This window comes from Tamandua tetradactyla, chromosome 3, assembly GCF_023851605.1.
Source record: "Tamandua tetradactyla isolate mTamTet1 chromosome 3, mTamTet1.pri, whole genome shotgun sequence".
NCBI classification, from domain to species: Eukaryota; Metazoa; Chordata; class Mammalia; order Pilosa; family Myrmecophagidae; genus Tamandua; species Tamandua tetradactyla.
This window is the reverse complement of record NC_135329.1, coordinates 160123801-160146368: the sequence shown is the minus strand read 5'-3', so window position 1 is coordinate 160146368 and position 22568 is coordinate 160123801. Positions and strand designations below refer to the sequence as shown.

The following is a 22568-nucleotide window of genomic DNA, read 5'->3' as shown; positions in this document are numbered from 1 at the left end:
CACGCTCGATAGAGGCACACTATCAGAAAACAGTCACAGGTATTTAATTGAACCCAAGAAGTTATGATAAGGATATGAACCGAGGATAATACTAATTATTAATTAACCAAAAGTTGGTTCTCCCAATGTGGAAATCCTCTGCCTCCTCCTCTAAAGAAATCACTGTTTGGAAAGACATGGAAAAAAGTTAGTTCTTATCTCTCATCTCAGATGATTACTTCCCAGGTGGTTTTTCCTTTTGAGTTGCACACAGTACAAATATGTTTGGGTTTATTAAGGGCTTATTACAAGTAGAGTAAAGGGCTAACTCTTTCTCATCACAGAAAACTGCTGGCCATTTCAGATAGAGCAGGTTGGCTGGAAATAAATGTGAAAACGAAAAGTTCTAAAGAGACCCCAACATGCAAAACAAAACTAGGAGATGACAGATTAAAAAGGAATTAAGGTAGATGAGTCAACAAATCAAAAGAGAAAAGTTAGCCCGGCTTCCAAAACTTGATTAACTGAGATATCAGGAGGGAATAGTGAGGGAGATTCCTAAATTACCTGTTTTGGGTAGATACAGTGTAATTAAGAAAATGAAAGTCATGTCCTGTGTCCACTGACAAGCTCAGAGCATATGAGTGATTGGGGCGCCAGGTTAATGTATTCATTAGAGTTTAACAGAATACTATTCTTGGACCTTATTCTCTCAGAATGTAAAGAAAGGGTGGCATTTACTGGGTTCCTGGGACAAGTTCTGTCATGGGTACTAGACTGAAACATTTTCATCTGATTTTCACAACAACCCCAGAAGGAAGTTTCTCAATTTCCCTAAACAAGGAACCAGATTTACAGTGATAAACACCTTGTTCAATGCAATACACAAACAGATTGAGCACAGAGGACACAAGGGCTCTGGGTTTGCCCTAACCCAAAACCCTTCTCCACTCCACTAACCCCAATTGCTGTAGAAGAATAAAGAAAGAGTCACTGCCTATATATAACAGAATCCACAGATTTGCACAAGGGCAGGCAGGAGAAGGTGACTATTGTTGCTAATAATTTACACCTTTGAGACACAATACAGAACATATAGAAGTCTGTACTTACAGACAATGTGTAGTACTTAAAAAATAACTTTTAAACTGAAATGGAAGAATGTTTTGCTGCATGTAGTACAAATAAGTGAAGTTTGCTTATAGTGTTTATGCTACACACATCTGTGCCATATTGTATAATGTATCTAATAAAATTAAAAGACATGGCTCATGCCTTAAAGGAGAATTCAAAGTCATCAGCAAAGAAAAGGGAAGTTCTTGTGGTTTTGTGTGTGTGACGTATGTGTGCAACTTATTGTGAATTCCCTAAAAACAAGCAAAAGAACAGCCATAACATGCAACTTCAAAAGGCTTTTTGCTTGAGCAAATTACTTTTATGAAAACAAAGGCGAAATATTTAAAGCCCATCTTGTATCAAGAATATTGAATATTATGGAATCATTAAGCATTAAATATTGTCAAGAAAAGTTTTAAAACATTAGGAAATGCTGATGATAAAATGTTAAGTGAAGCAAGATACAAAATTTTCAAATAGGGTGTGAACCAATTTATGTTTATATAGACACACAAAAAAGTGAAAAGATACATAAATATGATAATTATGATATCGCTGCTTGATGGGATTATGGTTGGTTTTTATATTTTTCGTTATTTCCCAAAGTTTCTCCAATGGATCAAGAGGAAAAACATTATTTTAAAAGCATACCTGCTCACCAGTGAAATTGTGTAAGGAAGACATGTTTTTCCCATCATATATATAAACCTGTTTGGGAAAAAGAAAAGTATATGAAATACAGTAAAATATAAGATAACCTAGAGATTTTCAAAAACACCTTTAACTTTCCTACCATTCCTAAAGTCCTTGCTGCTCTTGGTACTCCTGAAACAAAGTCTAGGGGAGAAAAAAAACTTTAATTACTCATTTTTTTTTTTGCATGGGCAGGCACCGAGAACAATTACTCATTTTTAAGACCAAGACAGGACTCCGCAAAGGGAGTGGATATATCACAAAGCTTGTTTTGTTCTATTATTTCAGTAGAAAATAAACAAGTGATTATTTTTTTAATTGGTATTCCATTATAAACAGCCCCAGCATTTTTTAATTATGAGATTCAATGTTTAAAAAATAAGGAAACATCACTAGGACCTTCAAATAAATGCATGCTTGCCCTCAGCTGAAGAAATAACTTGAAGTGCTGAAGGCTGGAAAGTAGCAGGTTAAGGGGAAGGGATTGGGGCAGACAGCAGCTGTCTCCACTTTAGTGGCTACAAACTCAACACAGACTGAGTTTTGACTCCTGTCAGTGCACTAACGTCTCCCTCATTACTCATGTTAAATTCCCTAACAGTGGTTTCAAAATTCTTTAATTGTTGCAAATTTTGAATGTTTAATTTAAAATTTCAATTAATTTATTCAATTAATTTAATTCAAATGCTTAATTTAATTTTTTTTAAAAAGGGTTTAATAAAGTTCAAGAGCACCATACCATCTATGCCATCACCATTGAAATCTCCGACAGCCACAGAGTAACCTAAATGAGGAACCAAAGGTAAAGCTCCATGAGGGCAGGAACGATTGCCTACAGTCAGCACACTGATGAGTCAACTTTCCTTGAACATATTTTCAAGTAATCCTTTAATTAGTTAATATTTTTTCCCTGGGATAAGATTCATATACATATATATATATATATATAGAGAGAGAGAGAGAGAGAGAGAGAGATTCATATAAATGAATCTTAAAGGAAATAATTGAGCTAAATAGTCGGGATTATCTACTATCAGAAAATCAGACTGTTTTAATAACATTATAAAAAGTTGGTTAAACACAGGATAAATTTGCAATTCATCACTAGGAAGCAACAAATAAGAGATTCTCTCAACTAATAAAATACTATTTCTGTCATGTGTGACTTGGTTTAATAAATAAGAAAGAAATTTAAAAAGAAAAACATATAGTACATCTGTTAAAGGTCAAAACTGTAGTTTAACAGAGCAGATAAAAGTTCAGGAGTCAGACTGCTTGGGTCTGAATCTCAGAACCCCAAGTTATAAGTGAGTGACCTGCCACTCTGTTTCAGTTTCCTCATCCACAAAATGGGAAAAACAACAGTACACTTTCATAGAGTTGTTTTGAGAATTAAGTAAATTAATACAGATAAAGCACTTGGAGCAATGTCCAGAACACAGTGGGCACCTTAACTACTTGCTATGTTAAATGTTAGATGAGATATTATTATTATATAAACAATCACTCTTAAATTTCATTTATTGCCAAATAATATCACCTAAGTACATGATAACCATCTGAAATTATATGTTCATTATATTTTTAAAAAAGTTTTAATATATTACACACAAACACAGGTCAGATGCAGCACAACTTTATTAGAAAATGAGTATATGTTTTTGGTTTTACCTACCCAAATAACTGTCATCAAAAATAGCCTGTGCAGTCCGAGTTGCTAACTGGTTATTATACTTGATGCTGTAAACTTTGGGGTCATATTTAGATACAATTTCTGCCACTTGATCTGAAATGAGCTGACCTGAAAACAAAACAAAACAGAATAAATAGTAACCTTCTAAGAGGAACTTCATGATCCAGGTGATGGGTGGCACCTGCATGCAAGGAAGCAACATGTTAGATATTAGCATTTCTATTTATTAGCCTTAAATAACTCTCTTTGAAAATACAAAATGTGAACTTTGATATTATTTTTTCACTTACAATTATTTCAACTGAAGCCAGAATTTAAAATTGAGTCTCTGCTAAAGAAAAACAATTAAGAATTTCAGAATTTGTTTTAATTCACTAAAAATCAATGTTAAATAAATGCAGTAACAAAATCAAGGACTATTTCCCAACCATTACAACTTTGAAAAACCACCTGAAACAACTCCTTTTAGCTTTATAATCAGAAGAAATGGTTCAACTGATTTTAACTAGTTTTTTGTTCACCTTTATGAAATCAACCTGCATGGGTTAGTTTACCTTTCTTCACAACCTTAAGTTAGCAGGTGAACAAGAAATCTAGATAACTACACAAAATATCAGACTATCCTCCCTCTACCCCAAAATAAAAGTAGATTTATTTATCAATTGTCATCTCCATAACATGAGAAAAAGAATCTATTTGTTTCTTCTGTTTTAGGAAGAAATTCATAATAGCTCTAGTTTTCAATTCTGTTCCAATTTGTCCATTCACATAGGTTGCGTCTTTAGGGCAGAAACACTTTGTTTAATTGATTTATCCTCTGTGCCCAAACAGCACCTAACATATAGCAGAAAGTCGATAAATATTTATTGAATCAAAGATCACAGGAAAATTCATTATCTCTTTCAGATAGAATAACATCATTATCTTCTCTATTCTTATAGTGACTATTCTGAAAACTACAGAATAATTAATTCTAACATTTATCCAAGGTGCAACCTACCTATTTTAAACTCATAAAAACAAAATATTCTCTACCCATTCACTGAGCCTTTAGTTAAAAATTTACAGGCCATTTGTAATAAAACTCCATGAACAGAATATCAATGGTATCCATCTCTCCTATAATAAATAGGAATACATACAGACATTGTGTAATATTTAACATACTTAAAATTTCAGAATCATTTAAACGTGTTCACAGCTATACCTCTTAAAAGGGGACTGCTAACAAGCAGTCCTGACTGAGAATCACAAAATCCAGCTTCCTTGACTGACAGTTTTGGTCCTTAGGCTCACCTGTCGGTTATGTCCTGCCCTTCCTGTGTACACAACGACATCCAGCAGTAAGGAAGAAAAACAAGTTTATGCTTTATATGTAACTTGAAAATATTAATAGCCCCCATTTTCTCATATGTCCTTTAATTTTTTCTTACGCACATTAGAACTGTTTTTGTTATTGTTTAAAAGCTGGAACATCCAATTACAATGTTTCTGAAATTAAATCATTTCCCAATAGATGTTTAATGCATAGAAATGCAAAGTTCTCAGTTTTAGTATGCCTTACATACTGATCCTTGCCCTTTGATTTCTCTCTTTCCTTCTATCTTTCCTTTTCAACTTTTCGCTTATTCTCATCTCTCATTTCTTCTTATTTATCTTCCATCCTATGGAAGATCCTTTTTTTTTTTACAATCCCTTTTCTATAAAGTAAAAAGTAAGCATAGGTTTTCCTACAAAAAAATCAAGTAAATGTAATACTGAATAAATTTAGAATTAGAAAGTACTAGCAAATTAAAATAGTTAAAGGTTTTCCAATTCTTCCAAATACTGGCAATGTCAGAATATCAGAATGCTAATAAGCAGAGCTCTGATCTTGAAAGTGGCACTTTTTAGCTAAAAATAATTGTCAAATATTATCTAAATAACTGTATCTCTTGGTAAAATGAAACATAAAATAAGCAGAGGTTTAGTTATTTATTTACAATTTGTCAGCAAATAACAGTCTGTCATACATTTGCTCAAAAAAAAATCTTAATAATTAGGCCTCTCAAGATATTTAAGAAAGTCATCTTTTATCTTTGTCAATGCCAGTTTAATATTTTTAAAAAACTTAATACATCCTCCATTAAAAAAAAAAGCCCCCAAATAATAAAAGAGAACATGCTTGATGTCAATAATTAATAAGAAAATAATCATTTAAATATTCTAATGAGCCAAGATACTTTTCTAAACCATGAACTCTGAGCATGCCATGATTTGCCTATTACAAGCCAGTTCCTAATCAGCTCCCACATACTCCCCTAGTGTTTTCATCACGTCCTCTAGAGTACAGAGATGGAGAAGGTTCCTATGAGAAAATTGTGGACTGATTTATAAAGTGCATACTGCCAACAATAAAAATAACCATTTAAAATCACTTTATGAGTTTACCTCATAATTTACTTAAAAATATTAATTTTATTTTCTAGAAGAAATATATACACACACATATGGTAAGTTTTTTTTTCTTTTTTAAACTGTTTAACAGATAGATTTTTTTTTTTAACATGGGCAGGCACCGGGAATCGAACCTGGGTCCTCTGGCATGGCAGGCAAGCATTCTTACCTGCTGAGCCACCGTGGCCCGCCCAACAGATAGATTTTTATACATTTGAGTTTTATTTCCTATTTCTTTCTTTCAAATAATTTGAAAAATCTCACAGGTACATAATAAGCCATAAATATCAGAGGCACACAGTCACTGTTGGATAATTTTTAAAATTTTAACCTACCTTGCCAATAAAAGCTACCAGGACCTCCAAGAAGTACTCTGTCAGCCTAAATTGAATCAAACAACAAAAAATATGTATTTAAAACAAGTTTTTAAAAATGAAACAATGCAATAAGTATAAAAGTTTTTAATATATATATACATGTATATATATATGTACATGTTAAAGGAAAGAAAATCTTAAATCTCAAATCTCAAAGTCATCTCACTTTCAGTGGTTACAAAATACAATGAAAACAAAAAGAAATGTTACAATACATTCACTTAATCTATGAAAACAGACTTTCACAGAAAAATTCTGCAACTCAATTGCTTTGTATACTTGGTATAAAGAATTATTGCAAAATACAGTAAGTTAAAATAAGGAAAAGAGGTTGCTCCTTAATTTTATGTATTAAAATTGTTATCACACAGGCAAATGCCCATTCTAAAAACTATTGTAGAAATTTTTCTTCTGCTAAAGGAAAATCATTTTCAGTTCTGGCAGATCTAAACAGAAGTGAAAACAGAACGTAAAATTTTTAGGGTATATTTACACTTGAAAACTATATATATTATACTTGGCCAGTATCTCTTACTTTTATCAAAATCTAATTCAAGATATTTAGTATCTGAGTACAATATTTTGGAAATGTCTTACTGGAGGTAAATAATTTTTTCCCCTCCAAATGCACATATACCCCTTTCAAACTTTCAAAAGACAAAGTCCTGCCTATGACTATGTAAAGCTACTTATAACTTGTCTGCCTTAAAATGATACCTTTTTATCAGAAATGGTTTTAAGAAACTGAGCAGTTAATTTAGCAATGATTTTCATGGTGTAAGAATACTTCTATGATTATACTTTATAGGCATGGGACCAGAAAACTGGGACAATTTTCATTTAAAATTACACCTATTTAAAAGTATTACATGTAATTTAAAGTCGAGTATTTATTAATATACTCTTATGTCTGGTTCACTTCCTTAATTTTTGAGTTATGAGTAATTCAATATCAAATTGAGCCAATTAAAAATAAATTCCCTAGTATAGGGAGTTAATTAATAGTCTAGAAAAAAGTTTAATTAAAGAAGAAATACCAATTTAAAAAAAGATAAGAAAATGCTTTATACTTTATTAGTTTTTCTGAATCACAGGACTATAGTTTCTGTTGTTCTCATAAATTTAAAACATTCTTCGTAGTTCATATTTTCAAGGAAAGCCACATTGTGGGAGTTCTACTTTTAACCAATATATTCTTGAGACTTCACTAAAAGCAATTAATATGCTTGAGCTGAGTGACAGAAACTATTCAAAATGTTCCTATACATTATAAAAAAAACATTATTTAAAGAAAAATATTTAAGATAATTTACTTTGAAAATATAAAAGGAATTCTTACTCTACAAAAATAATTAAAATTATCAACTCGGAACAGTCCATCATTTTAGTTAAAAATGGAATACCATACAGCCCTGCATAGGAGATTTCTTACAGTTACAGTTTCTTCAGTTTCACTTGGTGCCTGTAAGGCCCATAACAGATGACAAAAATGAATGTTTCTGAGCTTTTATGGAACTAAATTCTTCATAAAAAGCTCTCATTGATGGCCTTTGTGAGAAACCAATTTTAGTTCAAAATAGAACACTTTAATATTCTACAAATCCATCTCTTGAAATTTTTGTATTTAATACTAAATCATTTACTGAGGAGATTCTCTACTTTCCTCCATTCCAATCTGATGTCTCCCTATTTCAAGTAAGCAATGCCTCCCAGGGATGGTGGGAATGATACAAGGCAAAGATTGTCAAAACACATGGGTCATCTTTATTTGCTGTTTTCAGAAAATAGGGAATGGTTTTAAGGAGGGTGAAGTGTTGATCAATTTATATGGTTTGAACAACAAGTAGACTTAAATCTCATTCAGTCTTAAATGAGAACTTACTTTAGTAAAATCAATGCTGAATCCTCCTTGACAAAATCCCTGTCCATCAGCATCAATATTTTCTAAAATTAAAAAATATATACATATATATACACAACCCTCAAAACAAACAAACAAGCAAGCAAAAACATGAGAAAATCTGGTATCACTATAATCATGAGATAATGTACTAGTTTATGGGACTGTTCATTCACTTGGGTACTTATGTTATCACATTCTAATAAAGTCAGTTATGCATGTTTTTTATCAGCACCCACCATTTTCTCACATAAGAAACAGTTATTAGGGACCGGAAAGATCACCAAAGATGGTGGGATCCAAACTTTCTTTTTTACCACAACCCACATGCACACAATGTGTGTGTGTGTGTGTGTGTGTGTGTGTGTGTACAAAACTGAACAAAATTGCATAAAATAAAATTATTGTTGCTATGTACAATACTCTAATATTTTCTATTTTATTCCATTTTTTAAAAATTACTAGTTTCAGGCCATCATATTGATTTCATTATATTGATCTATAATAAGTTGTGAACTGCAAATTAAAGACTCCAATGTGAAATTCTTATTACTATTACCCTCAGTTTCTAAATTCAGTTTTCATTACATTATTGCAAATACTACTAAAGACATATACATTTCTAATAAATAAATTTTCCTATACATATAATTTTTTTTTTCCACATGGCAGGCACGGGGAACCGAACCTGCGTCTCCAGCATGGCAGGCGGGAACTATGTCACCGTGGCCCACCCCATTTTTTCAGTTCTATAGCTAACAAAAGGAAACTAGTTTTAAAACTTGAGTAATTTAGAATTTCAGGAACTGGTAACCAAATGTTCTAGAGAGAACAAAATATGAAACTACCCTCATAACAGGCCTAGGTGGGTCTGATTAAAATTGACACCTTTAAGCGTGACACTTTCAAATATTTTCCAATTGACAGTCAGTAATTTTATTCTTTTGTAGGTATGCCTTTTTTGGAGTTCTCACCAAAGAAGACTAATTTTGAAAAAATGGGCCAATTAATTTAAATTAACCTTAACCATGAGCAATCCTTTACACAAAAGTAGAAGTAAAGATGAAATCTGAAACCCTCCCCTTGTTTTATTGAGGATGAGGAACAGAAAACAATACCCTTCAGTTACCAGATAATTATTGTAGCCAATGATACAATACATAAATAATTATATTTGTAAATATAGGAACCAAAAATATCTATTTTTAGTCATAGGACAAACTTCCAAGAATTTCTGTCAAATGATCCCATCAAAATTTTTGTGCTCAATTTAAAAACCTGGCAACTACCCAAGATTACACATTTATATCCAAATTTAGAATGTTTTAGAAAATAGCCTCAAGAATGTAATGTTATTCCAATGCAAATTTTTCTAACCAAGAAAGAGTGGGAAAATGTGAGGCTGGGGTTTCCAGAGTCTGGTGAATCATACTAAGGAATTCTGCTCTAACCTCAAGTCAGCCGTTTATTTCCTTTACTTAAGTTGCATCTGGGGAACTATTTCAGGCTGTTTACAAAGACATCCTTTTGTGATTACCATACTGTACAATTATCTGCTTTATTTGGTTTCCCAAAAAGTCCAGCTAAACATAAATTTCCCTTAAAATTTTCCTAACAGGTACATACTAAACTGAGTGTTTAAGCCAATTTAGGAGATTTCATGCTGCATACAATCCATTTAAGTGCATATGGACTGTTAATGCTCATATTTGTGAAGTCTGACAATGATACTACAAACATTATTATTATTGTTATATTAGTAAGAACAGCTAAGGTTCATCAATCCCATACTGTGAACGAGGTACAGTACTAAGCATTTTATCTAGAATCTTTTAAAATCTTTGCAATCCTACAAGAGACACTATTAAATAATTTGACCATAGTCAACCAGTTAGAAAATAAGAGAGCATGGACCTGAACCCAGGTCTGTCTATATCACAGTATTGAATTATCTTAAATCAATAATTTATAATTCCTAAGTAATAAGGAGAAGAGAAAGCCAACTAGAAACTACAACTGAAAAAAAAAAAAACTCATGTACAAATAACTTTATCATGAGAAAATAAGGCAGAGGGAACAAAAGACTTAGTCTGAGTACACAGCTGAAAGCATATTGAAGCCATATGATTCATGGCTCAGGTACTCAGAACAAAAAGACATTTAGCCTAGTGTAAACTCAAGAATGGCCATAAATATGGTTATGGAAGCAAACCTATTCAGCAATAAAGTAAACTGATGATAGCTAGAATACAGTTCCTTGCCCAGGATGTCCAGACAACTCAAGTTAAAAACCAAACCAAACCAACCAACAATCAAAAAATACAAACTACTACCACTACCACCACATCAAAACAAGTAAAGTCATCAAGAAGTTAGCAATGTGACCCTACAAAATTGCTATCACCATTAGGCTGCATATTTTATTGCAGTATGAAGAAGACATAAAATACTACAATCATATCTCTGAAGTCCTTTGTACAAATCAGCACGTCTTCAGTGATGAAACGTGGACTCAGAGTAGTTAAGTGAATCTTCACATTCATTACTAATTCTCTGTTATACTATCTGCTGACAGTGGAAGATGAAAACGAATGATCTAAAAAGCGCTCAAGGTATAAGCACCATACTCCATTTCAAAAATCTACTTCTATGCTTCTGGTTTAAAGAGTATAGTGAGTACTAACCAGTTCTCATTACAGGCAGGTCATCACCAGATGCGAGAATACAACTCAGGTTCTCAGATCCCCTCTCCTGAGCACTTCTCAAGCACTTCTCAAGCTACCCTTTGTAATGTGGGTCTGTCGGTAGCTTAATATTTTTCAAAGGTTGAGTCCAAAAGCACGTACAATGATCAAGAGATACTGAAAGCCAGACATATTAGGAAGAAAGGCATCCTTTTTGCTTGGGGGGAGTGGGGAGGGACAGGCAAGGGTATCCCTTTGTGCTTTTTCAAAGATTTTGAGGTTTTATCATTTAGATCAGGGGTCAGTAAACTTTCTTGTAAAGTGCCAGATAGGAAATATTTTAGGCTTTAGGATCGATAACATCTCTGTAGAAACTATGGAACTCTTAATACTCAATTCTCCTATTTCAGACAATATGTAAATACACGGGCATGGCTGTGTTCCAATAAAACTTTACGTACAAAAACAGGCCTGCAGGCCGTGGTTCTTGACTTGATTTAGATGTTAAATACCTTAGAAAATAAGGTTTAAAATTATTTGATAATTTCTGTGCCTAAATCAAATAAGTAGAAGCATTATGTGATTCATCACACAAACACGGTTTTAATCCTTTAAAAACATGTTTAGAAAAGAACTAGTCATTACTGAAGATGCAAAATGACCAAAACTACCCGCCTAGCACGGCAGAATATCCACCAGGCATCATCATCAGAATGCATGCTTTCAGGAGGCTCCCTCATACGCGTACTCATGGAATTATCCAAACCTATGCTTGTGAAAGCAGGCCATACTGTCTGTAAAGAAGCTGCGCTTGTAGTGAGTTAAAATAAAACAGGAACTTTTCACACTTCCCTGCTGCTTCAGCATCTCCCACCCTGCCATTAGGAACATAAGGGGCTTTTGCAGTGCCATTAGGCATCAGCATCTGAGACCCTATCATTAGCTCCCTCAAGGACTACCCCTGATACCTGCTTGGACAAGATAAACAGCTTCTCCCTCTGGTTTCCTACCTGGGTTTGTGCTGGGAAAATGCAAACTCCCCAATTCTCACTTTGCTTGGCCAACCACCAGAGTAACACTATAAAGGCATAGCTCACTGTACCCATTGCGCTCCACCTGCTTGGGTGAGCCACTGCTCCTGAAGTGGTTCCCTCCATGACCCTCCAGGGCCTGCTGCTCCTCTCTGCTCTAGGACCTGAGTACCCAAAAACTTTTCCTGCATACATCTCTGGTGTCATCTGTCCTTGCTGCACCTGACCATCTATTTAAGAGCCTGACAATACAGTACTTAATAGAGAGGCAATTGAAATGGAAAGCAGTTTCTATTGTTAGAGATGCATGGAAAAGATCCCTTTGAAATAAAACAGACCAGGATGCAATTCCTCATTCAAACACTTACTACTACCATGAGATGTGAAGGAAAAAAGTTTTCAAATGTCTCCATCTTAGTTCTCACACCTATCAGATGAGAAGAATGAATGTGTGTGTGTGTGTGTGTGTGTGTGTGTGTGTGTGTGTACATTACATAAGGTATAAGTTACAGGCTTGGTACATAACAGTTAGCTCATCTTCAATGCTATAAAATTAACTTCTCACAGTAGGAATGTTTTTTTGCAAAACAGAAATTTAAAACACAAATTGAGTCTGCAAATTTTCCACACTCTTAACAAAGACTACAGTATTATGAACAAAATGCCAACGTAAAGGTGGTGCTGCAGATGGCATCATACAGTGAGGTTAAAGCTGTCAAGGTCCTCTGTGCAGTGTAGGGTATGTTTTCTAGTTGAGTTTTTACTACACCCTAATAAATATAGTGCTGATTTGAAAGGATGTATGGACCCTAGAAAAGGCATGTTTTAATCAAAATCCCATTTCGTAAAGGCAGAATAATCCCTACTCAATACTGTATGTTTGAAACTGCAGTTAGATCATCTCCCTGGAGATGTGATTTAATCAAGAGTGGTTGTTAAACTGGATTAGGTGACAACATGACTCCACCCATTTGGGTGGGTTTTGACAAGTTTCTGGAGTCCTATAAAAGAAGAAACATTCGGAGAGAGCAAAGAATGCTGCAGCCACAAAGCAGAGATTCCATCAGCCAGCGCTTTGGAGATGAAGAAGGAAAACGCCTCCCGGGTTGCTTCGTGCAACAGGATGCCAGGAGTGAAAAATAGCAGATGACACTGTGTTTGCCACGTGCCCTTCCAGCTGAGGGAGAAACCATGACTGTGTTCACCATGTGCCGTCTCAGATGAGAAAGAAACCCTGAACTTCATCAGCCTTCCTGAACCAAGTATCTTTCTCTGGATGCCTTTGATACAGACTCGTTTTAACTGGGACATTTTCTCGGCCTTAGAACTATAAACTAGCAACTTATAAATTCCTCTTTTTAAAAGTTATTCCATTTCTGGTTTATTGTATTCCGGCAGCTAGCAAACTAGAACAAATAATATAATCCTGGGTTCTGGGTGGGTATCATGTAATTTCTCACTTTCAAGGTTTATTTCCTGCTTACAAAAAGGATCAAAGTCGTGGGATAAGAAAATAAGTGTTTAATGACATCGTTTGTGGTATCTGGGGGATTGGGCTACCTAGAATTTTGAAGAATGAATGGTCTCCCTTGGACACAGTGTCACAAGTTGCCTAACATAGTAGGGGTCAAGGGGCTAGTTGGTGGTGGCTTAACAAAGAAACTAAGAGCACAGAAAATCAGACTCAGCGTTTCACCTTCCTATATAAGCTTTGGCTCTCTAAGACACAATTTTAAAATTTTTCAGTATCTTTAGTAGTGATTCTCAAACTCTAGTATCTATCAGAACTACCTTGTTGAGAAAATGCAAGTACCCAGGTGACCTAGACTTACGGAATCAGAATCTTTAGATGTGGAATCCCACATCTCTGGTAGAAAGGCTCAACTGCACATCTTTTGATTAATAGTGATTAAAAATACAGGCTTCAAAAAATCACCTATTATTTACTGCTAAACAACAATGATTATATCTTAGGGAGACAAGAAAAACCTATTTATCACACATTTGTAATTTATTTACACTAACAGAACTTTTCGTTTCGTTCCCAACAAACATCACAATATGCCTATAAATATGCTATATATAAACTTTCATTCCATAGCAAACTCGCAGAGAACATATGCACACACACACACACACACATATTTTTAACAAGCTAAGGCTTTCCACCCCCTTTATAAAAGATGGTACAATTTCCTATACACACTTGATCTGCAAGGCGCATACTCCACAGTCTTTGTTCCATCTTGAAGAAAGCATGTTCCAACAGGCTCTCTTTCCTGTTTCATTTCAGTCCTCCAGTGGTACAGTGGGGCACAGGCCTAAAACCAAAGGGGGCAGTGTAAGACAAAAATTATCTGAAAAAACAAGTGTTTCATACAATCTATCTCAGAATATAGCATTACTTTATAAACATCCACAAACACAAATCAAATCTATTCGATACCTTGAATTCCTTATCAGTGAAGGGTTTTAAAAAGAAGTACTTTTCTCACGTTCTGAAGACCATATACATAGTCTAAATACAAGTTGCGTTTTTTTTTCCAAATAGCTAGCAAATTTATTATTTTAGGCATTACACTTCTTGATGTCCAGTTGAAGGTCACAAATTGAATTGACTTTTGAACTAAATACTCTCATGCAAAAAGGAGTCACCCTTAAATTATAAAGCAAACAATATATTAAATAAGAAGAGAGTAAAAGAATGCAACTCCTTCTTCATTCACTTTCCAAATAAATTGTGACCTATTTGTTTACAAAGTTACAGATATCAATACCAAATGTGGTGAGCCAAAGGCCAGGCCACCTCGCAAACAGGAATGACGAATGATGCTCCAAGCATATAACAATCTGCTTGATCAGGACAAAACTCAAAAAAAGAAAACAACCCTTCCAGAGGGAAAAGAATCTAATCACAATGTAAAGGAGCCAGATGGCATTGATTGTATCTTAGTCTTAAATATTAATATTAGTAAAACATCAGGTCTTAAAACTCTTTAGTGGTTATACTAAAGGCTCAATGTTCTTATATTACATAGAATGTCTTTGCTCTAAAATCATAGACATATTGCCCCTTGCACTCCTGGCCCTGTGTGGAGCGCCACCCCTCAGACTGCTGCCACCAGAAACTCCTGTAAGTCCTAATAAACCCGTGTCTGCTTCTGTGCCTGGTGTGTTTTTCAGTCTCGCAGCGGCACTGACCTGTGCTTTGCACAAACTTGGTTGGGACCCAAACACCAAGTATAAGTGACAGAATAATACTTTTTTAACAGCATAGTAATCTAGCAAAAGTCTAGCGATTAAATTTCTTAGAAAAAATTCCACAGATTTTCTGTAACTTTTAGAAGCAAAATACTAAACACAAACACTGCAGACTTCAACACGAGCTTTACAATCATTCTGAAAAAACTAAAAGCAGGCAACCATTGCTATATCCAAGTAATTGATGTTCCAAGTGGATTATTTTCTCCATCTACTTGCTTCTACTTTTTTGCACCTCTCTCTCACTAGAATGTCCCTTCTCAACTGCCACAACTACCAGTCTAAAATTCGACACATTCTTTATATACCTGCTGAAATTTTCACCTCCTAGATAAATCCTTCACTATGCCACACAATCAGATGTACTTCCCTCTCTGACTCTCCTTTAAGGCACTTGTATTCTTTGTATTTGGGATATTTATGAACTTATCCATCCCTCACTCTACCTTTGGGTCTACGAGCTTTGTAAGGGCAGGCTAGCGTTTTACTCTTTTCTGTTCCTCTGGCCCAGTTCCTTATACAAAATAAATTTTCATTAAACATTCTATTTAACTTCTATGAAATGAGGGAGGTAGAACATAATGTGAACGGGGCACAGAGACATCAGGTACTTCCAGCAAGAGGTTAAACTTACTGAAAACTTGGGTCAGCTGTGCAAATATTTCTTCCTCTTAATAGTGATAAATATCATAACCAGTGGTTCTAGGCTATTTTTATTTTACTATAGTCTAGAATTACTAGTCCATCCAACAAGTTCTAAAGTACAACAGTATGGTCATAGTAATATGTCCCTAGAGACAATAACAATTGGGGGTCTAGGACACACTGCCCCTGCTCCCTGCTACCATTCACTTCTGGGAAACTTCTTACCGCTGGGAATGTAAAACTATTTGATCTGAAAAAACAAAATTCTTGGTAAATTCTTACTTAGGTATTTATCTATCTAGCTGCCTTCTATGTAATAAAATGTAAAAAAAAATTTCTTAGTAAAAGGTTAAAAAGTTAAGTTAAAGCAGCTTTGCAGATAAACTATAACACTGACATATACTTAAAGAACTGCCTACTTGATTTTTTTATCCTAACCACACCAAAATGTTTGGACTCTCTCCTCTTAAAAAAACTATTTTCCCTTCACTCTAAGTATTGTTCAGTAGCCTCATCCTTCATGACTAAGCAGGACAAAAATCCTATGACAAATAATAGCATGTCTGTAATCCACCAACATTCTAGTCAGTTTGTCAGGAACAGAAGGATGCTGTAACTGTCATTAAAATTTGAAGGCTAACGTGAATTTATATGCAATGTTTGTATGGCTTTGGGATAGCAGGGGAGTGATAAGAAGGGGCCAACAATAGGGCAGTAAGATTATAACACAAAAAAGGGTGCTAGATAAGACTTCATTGAATGAATGACACTATGGAGCAAGAGAACAGAAAAGGGAAAGTATAAGGAAGATACACGGCCCAGAAGTGAGTCAGGAGAAGTCAGGAGAGCCACAAGCTAAGTGCCCTGGCTTACAGACACAACGATGCACTGAAAAGGGAAGCTATGAAGAATGGCTGCAAACCAACCCTAGTACAACAAAGGTTCTATTGTTACTGTTTTTGCTTTTTTGCAGCAGAGGAAAGAGCTACAATTGACTCTGTACCTACCACATGCCAGGTACTTCCCAAGTGCTCAGCACCCATTATTTCTAATGCTGATCATTATTCAGCCTGGTAAGCTATGTGAAACCACAGCATCAATGTGGCTCATGATCTGGAATCTAGTGATTTTAAGAGATGTAAGTATTTTTAAGCATTATTTTACATTAAGCACACACAAACACGGATACATATTTTAGAGAATGCAAAAGCCAGGTCGTAGGAAGGTGCCGTAGGCTGTATTCCAGACACTACTGTAGGGGAAGAAAGTGTGTTACCTTACTGAGAAACTTTAAGATATGTTGAGGATGTTGAGTCAATAAAGAAAACACTAGAAGTGAAGTCTTAGATTGTCTTCTAATTAATAAAGCACAAGTAGAAGCAAAGCGCATAAGCTATGCATATTCTGGAGCAGCTAGAAGGAAAAATCTGAGGGGATGGTGTGATAGCCCGTGACAAAGTCTGGAATCTGTCTTGTAATTTCATGTTGAAGAATGCTCTGAAAATTATTGTTTCTTTCTTTCTTTGCTTTGTACATATGATATATTAAACAATAAAAATTAAAAAAAAAAAAAAAAGAGTGTAGGCTATGGCATCAGATAGCCTGCATTTGAATTCCAGCTCCACTACTTTCTTAATAAGTAGCGTTGGACAAGTTTCTTAACTTCTCTAAATGTCAGTTTCCTTCTCTATAAATTGGACCAATTATTTTAACAATTGAGACCTGTGGTGAGTATTAAATGAGAGAATTCATGCAAAATGCTTAGTGCCTGGAACATAACAAATGCTGAATAAATGCTACCGATTGCCACTGTTATTACTAAGCAAGTAGTGGTAAGAATCAAAGGGCTTTTTTTGGCATTAATAAGTAACAGAAAGTGAGTCTAGTGTATTCAGTCAGATCCTAATGTAAGCTGTTGTTATCAAGCCTGCAGTTTTGAAGTTTGAAAAGAGTAGAAATTTTTCTTGGGCTTACTTACAAAGCTCTGAAAACGGGGTCTTATACACTAAAGGGCTAGAGTAGCAGCTAATATGATGAAAACAGCAACTGAAAGTCCAGGTGACTGGACTAGACTCTATATTCATTTCAAATGCAAATCCCACTTAAAACCCTTCAAAGGACATTTTTGGGATATTTGTGGGAATTTGAATAAATACTGGTTACTAGCTTTAAAGAATTAGTAATTACTATTGAGTTTATTAATTTTGACCAATTAAAAAAATATGTAGGAAAGTGGTCTTAGGGCTTTGTGTTATAATTTATTTTAAAATACATCAGCATAAAAAAGTGAGTTCATAAAAAACTTCAGCCTCCCAAAATGCCTCTTAGTCAAAGTTTCTCAGCATGAACTACAAGTAAACTGACTGTATCATTTATGGTCCAACCTGGAAACTGTTGAGTAAAAGAGGAACTGCAAATAATTACGCCTTGAGAATGAGCATAAACAGGACAGGCTAGCTGAGGAATTGCTCCTTGGGCCCCTCACCCACCGTCTCTAACCAGCCTCAATTCCAACAAAACATTCTGGCAACAAAGGAATATACTCTATAGACACCTCACTGGTTTTCTTCACCTTTTTAAAGTCAGTTCCTGGCTCTGCCCTTTTCCCCACCTCCTTCCCCTCATCTAGTTAACTTCCTTCAGGAAGCAAGACCTGACTCCCCACCCACTAGAGTACTGGGTGAGCAAATCCAGAACTTGTTATCATTGTTCATGTATCTCCACTGCATAATACAATAAATAATAGCTAAGATTTATCGAGGCTTAGTAATAAGCCAAGCACTGTATATCTGCACTCTGTAAGTATTACCTCATTTAATCCTAACAGAAGCCGTAGAGGTAAGTACAGGAACAATCCTCACTTTGATGAGGAAACAGATTACATGGTAGTATGACACCAGGAATCCTGTCCTTCACCACAACAGTATGTTTAATCCCATTTGAAAGCCAAGCACAGAACATGGCACAGGGTATGATACTCGAAAAAACTCGAATGGATAAATTGTTAAAAAGAATTCAGATTGTGTCTACCTAGTGGTCAAGATGACCCCAGGAGACTCTGGAAAATATCAATCCTCATCTCCCACCCCTAGAATTGCTAAGGGAAAAGCAATAGGGGACCACATCACCAGAGGGTCATCATCACTGAAATCCTTTCTAGGTGAATAGTTCTTACCCCTTCATCATTGTAATTTTGTACAAATAGACATTAAAGAGTTGTTGTCAAATGGAAACTGAACACCCAATTTACATTAAATTATACTAAGTGGAAGCACATGAAATTGCCAACATCTGACCACTTTTGACACATGGAAACTACAATTTTATATGATTTCACCTAATATCATTTCAATCTTAACTTTAGGCATAGGAATGTTATTAAATTCAACTATGAAGTTCACCCACAAATATACATTTTAAGGGAAGTTAGAAATGATATATGTGTCTAAGACAGCTTCTCATTCACTCAAAATTATTTACTGAGTTCCTACTACGTGCTGGGTACTATTCTAAGCACTGATAAGGATAAGCTAGAAGGTCCCCGTGCTGGTTTGAAATGATATATGTACCCTAGAAAAGCCATGTTTTAATTCTAATCCCATTTTGTAGAGGCAGCTGTTTCTTCTAATCCCCATTCAGCACTGTATGTTTGAAACTGTAACTAGATCATCTCCCTGGAGATGATTTAATCAAGAATGGTTGTTAAACTGGATTCAGTAGAGGCATGTCTCCACCCATTTGGGTGGGTCCTGATTAGTTTTTGGAGTCCTACAAAAAGAGGAAACATTTTGGAGAATGAGAGAGATTCAGGGTGAGCAGAGAATGCTGCAGCACCACGAAGCAGAGTCCACCAGCCAGCAACCTTTGGAAATGAAGAAGGAAAAGCCTCCCAGGGAGCTTCATGAAAATGGAAGCCAGGAGAGAAAGCTTAGCAGATGACGCTGTGTTTGCCATGTGCCCTTCCAGATGAGAGGAACTTTGACTGCGTTCACCATGTGCCCTTCCAGGTGAGAGGAATCCTGAACGTATATACTATTGTGCCTTTCCAGATGAGAGAGAAACTCTGTGCTCGCCAGGTTCCCTTTCACTTGAGAAACCCTGACTTTCATTGGTCTTCTTGAAACATGGTTATCTTTCCCTAGATGCCTTAGATTGGACATTTCTATAGACTTGTTTTAATTGGGACATTTTCTCAGCCTTAGAGCTGTAAACTAGCAACTTATTAAACTCCCCCTTTTAAAAGCCATTCCATTTCTGGTATTTTGCATTCTGGCAGCTAGTAAACTAGAACAGTCCCTGTTTTCATAGGCTTAGATTTTAGTGGATTAAAGAAGCAAAAGAAAAAATTTATAAAATATTGAGCAAAAATAAGTACTATGGAGGGACTTAAAATAGGGCACGGCTCTCTGAGGAAGTGAAAACAAAGCTAAAATCAGAACGACAAGGAACTAGCCAAGCAAGAATCAACATGACAGTATTCCAAACAGAAAGAACACAAATACTAAGGTCCTAATTCAAATAACTTGGCATAAGGAAGAACCAAAGAAATTCTAATGGCTGGAAAGTGTAAGGCAGTGAGTTTGAAAGGATGCAAAAGAAGGAGTCAGTGAAGTAATGAGGGAGATGTTTGTAAGCCAGTGAGGATGTGATTTAAAAATTTTTTTTTCTTTATTAGAGAAGTTGTGGGTTCACAGAACTAATCATGCATAAAATACAGGGTACTAATAAACCTATTATTAACACCTTGCAATGGTGTGGAACATTTGTTACAACTGATGATAGCACACTTTTATAACTGTACAATTAGCTGTAGTCCATGGTTTAATTTAGGTTTCCCTGTTTGTGTAGTCAAGTCCCATGTATTTTTTTAAAATTTTTATTCTGTTACCATATATACACTCTCACAGTCCCCCCATCTAATCAAATTCAGACAGATTTCAGTGCTGTCGATTATGTTCATGATGTTGTACTGCCATTGCCACCATCTACTAACAAAACATCTCCATGATATGAAACATAAAGCCTTAAATTCCCATTCCCTAGCCCCACCCCCTCCCCTGGAAACCTATATTCTAGATTCTGACTCTCTGAGTTTGCTTATTCTAATTATTTCAATTAGAAAGAACATGCAATATTCTTTCAATATGTACCTTTTCTGTCTTGTTTCACTCAACATGTCTTCAACGTTCATCTATGTTGTCACATGAATCAGAATTTCATTCATTTTAACAGCTGAATAAATATTCCATCATATGTGTACACTACATTTTATTTATCCTTTCATCAGTTGATAGACATACAGGTTGCTTCCATCGTTTGGCAATTTTGAATACTGCAGCTATGAACATCAGTGTGAAAATATGTTTGAGTCATTGTTTTCAATTCTTTTGGTATAGTAGTGGGATTGCCAGGTTATATGGTTATACCAAGCTGTCTTCACAGTGGCTGCACCATTTTACATTGACAGCAGCAAGGAATGAGTGTGTCTATTTCTCCACAACCTCTCCAATACTCCCTTTTTAATAGCAACTATTCCAATAGGGATAAAATGGTATCTCATTGTGGTTTGATTTACATTTCCCTATTGGCAAATGATATTGAGCATCTTTTCATGTGTTTTCTGGACAATGTGTATCTGCTTTGGGGAGATTTCTATCAAGTCTTTTGTTCATTTTTAATTGGGTTGTTTGCCTTTTAGTTCTTAAGTTGAAGGATATCTTTATGCATTCTGGATCTTAAACCATTATTAGATATATAGTGTATTAGTCAGGGTTCTCTAGAGAAACAACCAACAGGAGATATCTGTAAATAGGAGATTTATAAAGTTGTCTCACAAATCCGTGGGAATGGAAGAGTCCAAAATCCATAGGGGAGGGTGTGAAGCTGGCAGCTCTGATGAAGGGTCTGGACGACTCCACAGGAGAGGCTCGTTGGCTGAAAAAGCAGTGAGAAAGTCTTTCTTCTTCCTTAAAAGTCTTCAATTGATTGTATTATCTGATTGGTGGGAGACATGCCTTAGTTGATTGCAGATATAATCAGCCACAGATGCAATCAACTGACTGCTGACTTCCTACACCAGCCTTCTGGCTTATCCATCAGCCATGAAATATCCTCACAGCAACAGTGAGGCCAGTACTTGCCTGACCAGACAACTGGGCATTTTCACTTGGCTAAGCTGACAACAAACTTAACCACCACATATAGTTTCCATGTATTTTCTTCCATTGTGTAGGTTGTCATTTTACTCTCATGATTAAGTACTCTTGAGAATCGAAAGCTTTTAATTTTGATGAGGTCATATTTATCTATTTATTCTTTAATTGCTCATGCAATAAAAGTATAACAAACCACTGCCTAACACAAGGCCCTGAAGATGCTTCTCTACATTTTCTTCTAGCAGTTCGATAGTTCTGGCTCTTATATTTAGTCTTTGATCCACTTTTAGTTGCTCCTATTTATGGTGTGATGTAGGGATCCTCCTGTTTTTTTGCAAAAGGATATCCATTTTCCCAGCACCATTTGTCTAAGAGACTATTCTTTCCCAATTGAGTGGTCTTGCCACCTTGTCAAAATCAGTTAGCCATAAACATGAGAGTTGATTTCTGAGCTCTCGATCTGATTCCATTGCTATATATATATTTGTCCTTCTGTCAATATACCATGCTAGTCTCACTACTGTGGTTTAAAATAGGTTTTCAGATCAGGAAATGTGAGTCCTCCAACTTCATTTTCCTTTTTGAAGAAAGCTTTAAC

General features: G+C 35.3%; 1 protein-coding gene across 2 annotated transcripts in view; it reads right to left on the bottom strand.

Annotated features, from left to right (window-relative positions):
* ITGAV (integrin subunit alpha V) overlaps window positions 1-22568 on the bottom strand; it is a 106467-nt gene that overhangs the window by 39434 nt on the left and 44465 nt on the right. For both annotated transcript variants that reach the window (XM_077154383.1, XM_077154382.1), the window contains exons 4-10: window positions 14116-14230; window positions 8177-8238; window positions 6253-6298; window positions 3464-3589; window positions 2528-2572; window positions 1889-1932; window positions 1747-1803 (exon numbers count right to left, since the gene is read on the bottom strand). In XM_077154383.1, coding sequence (XP_077010498.1) covers window positions 1747-1803; window positions 1889-1932; window positions 2528-2572; window positions 3464-3589; window positions 6253-6298; window positions 8177-8238; window positions 14116-14230 — 495 coding nt within the window. The remainder of the gene's footprint in view (window positions 1-1746; window positions 1804-1888; window positions 1933-2527; window positions 2573-3463; window positions 3590-6252; window positions 6299-8176; window positions 8239-14115; window positions 14231-22568) is intronic.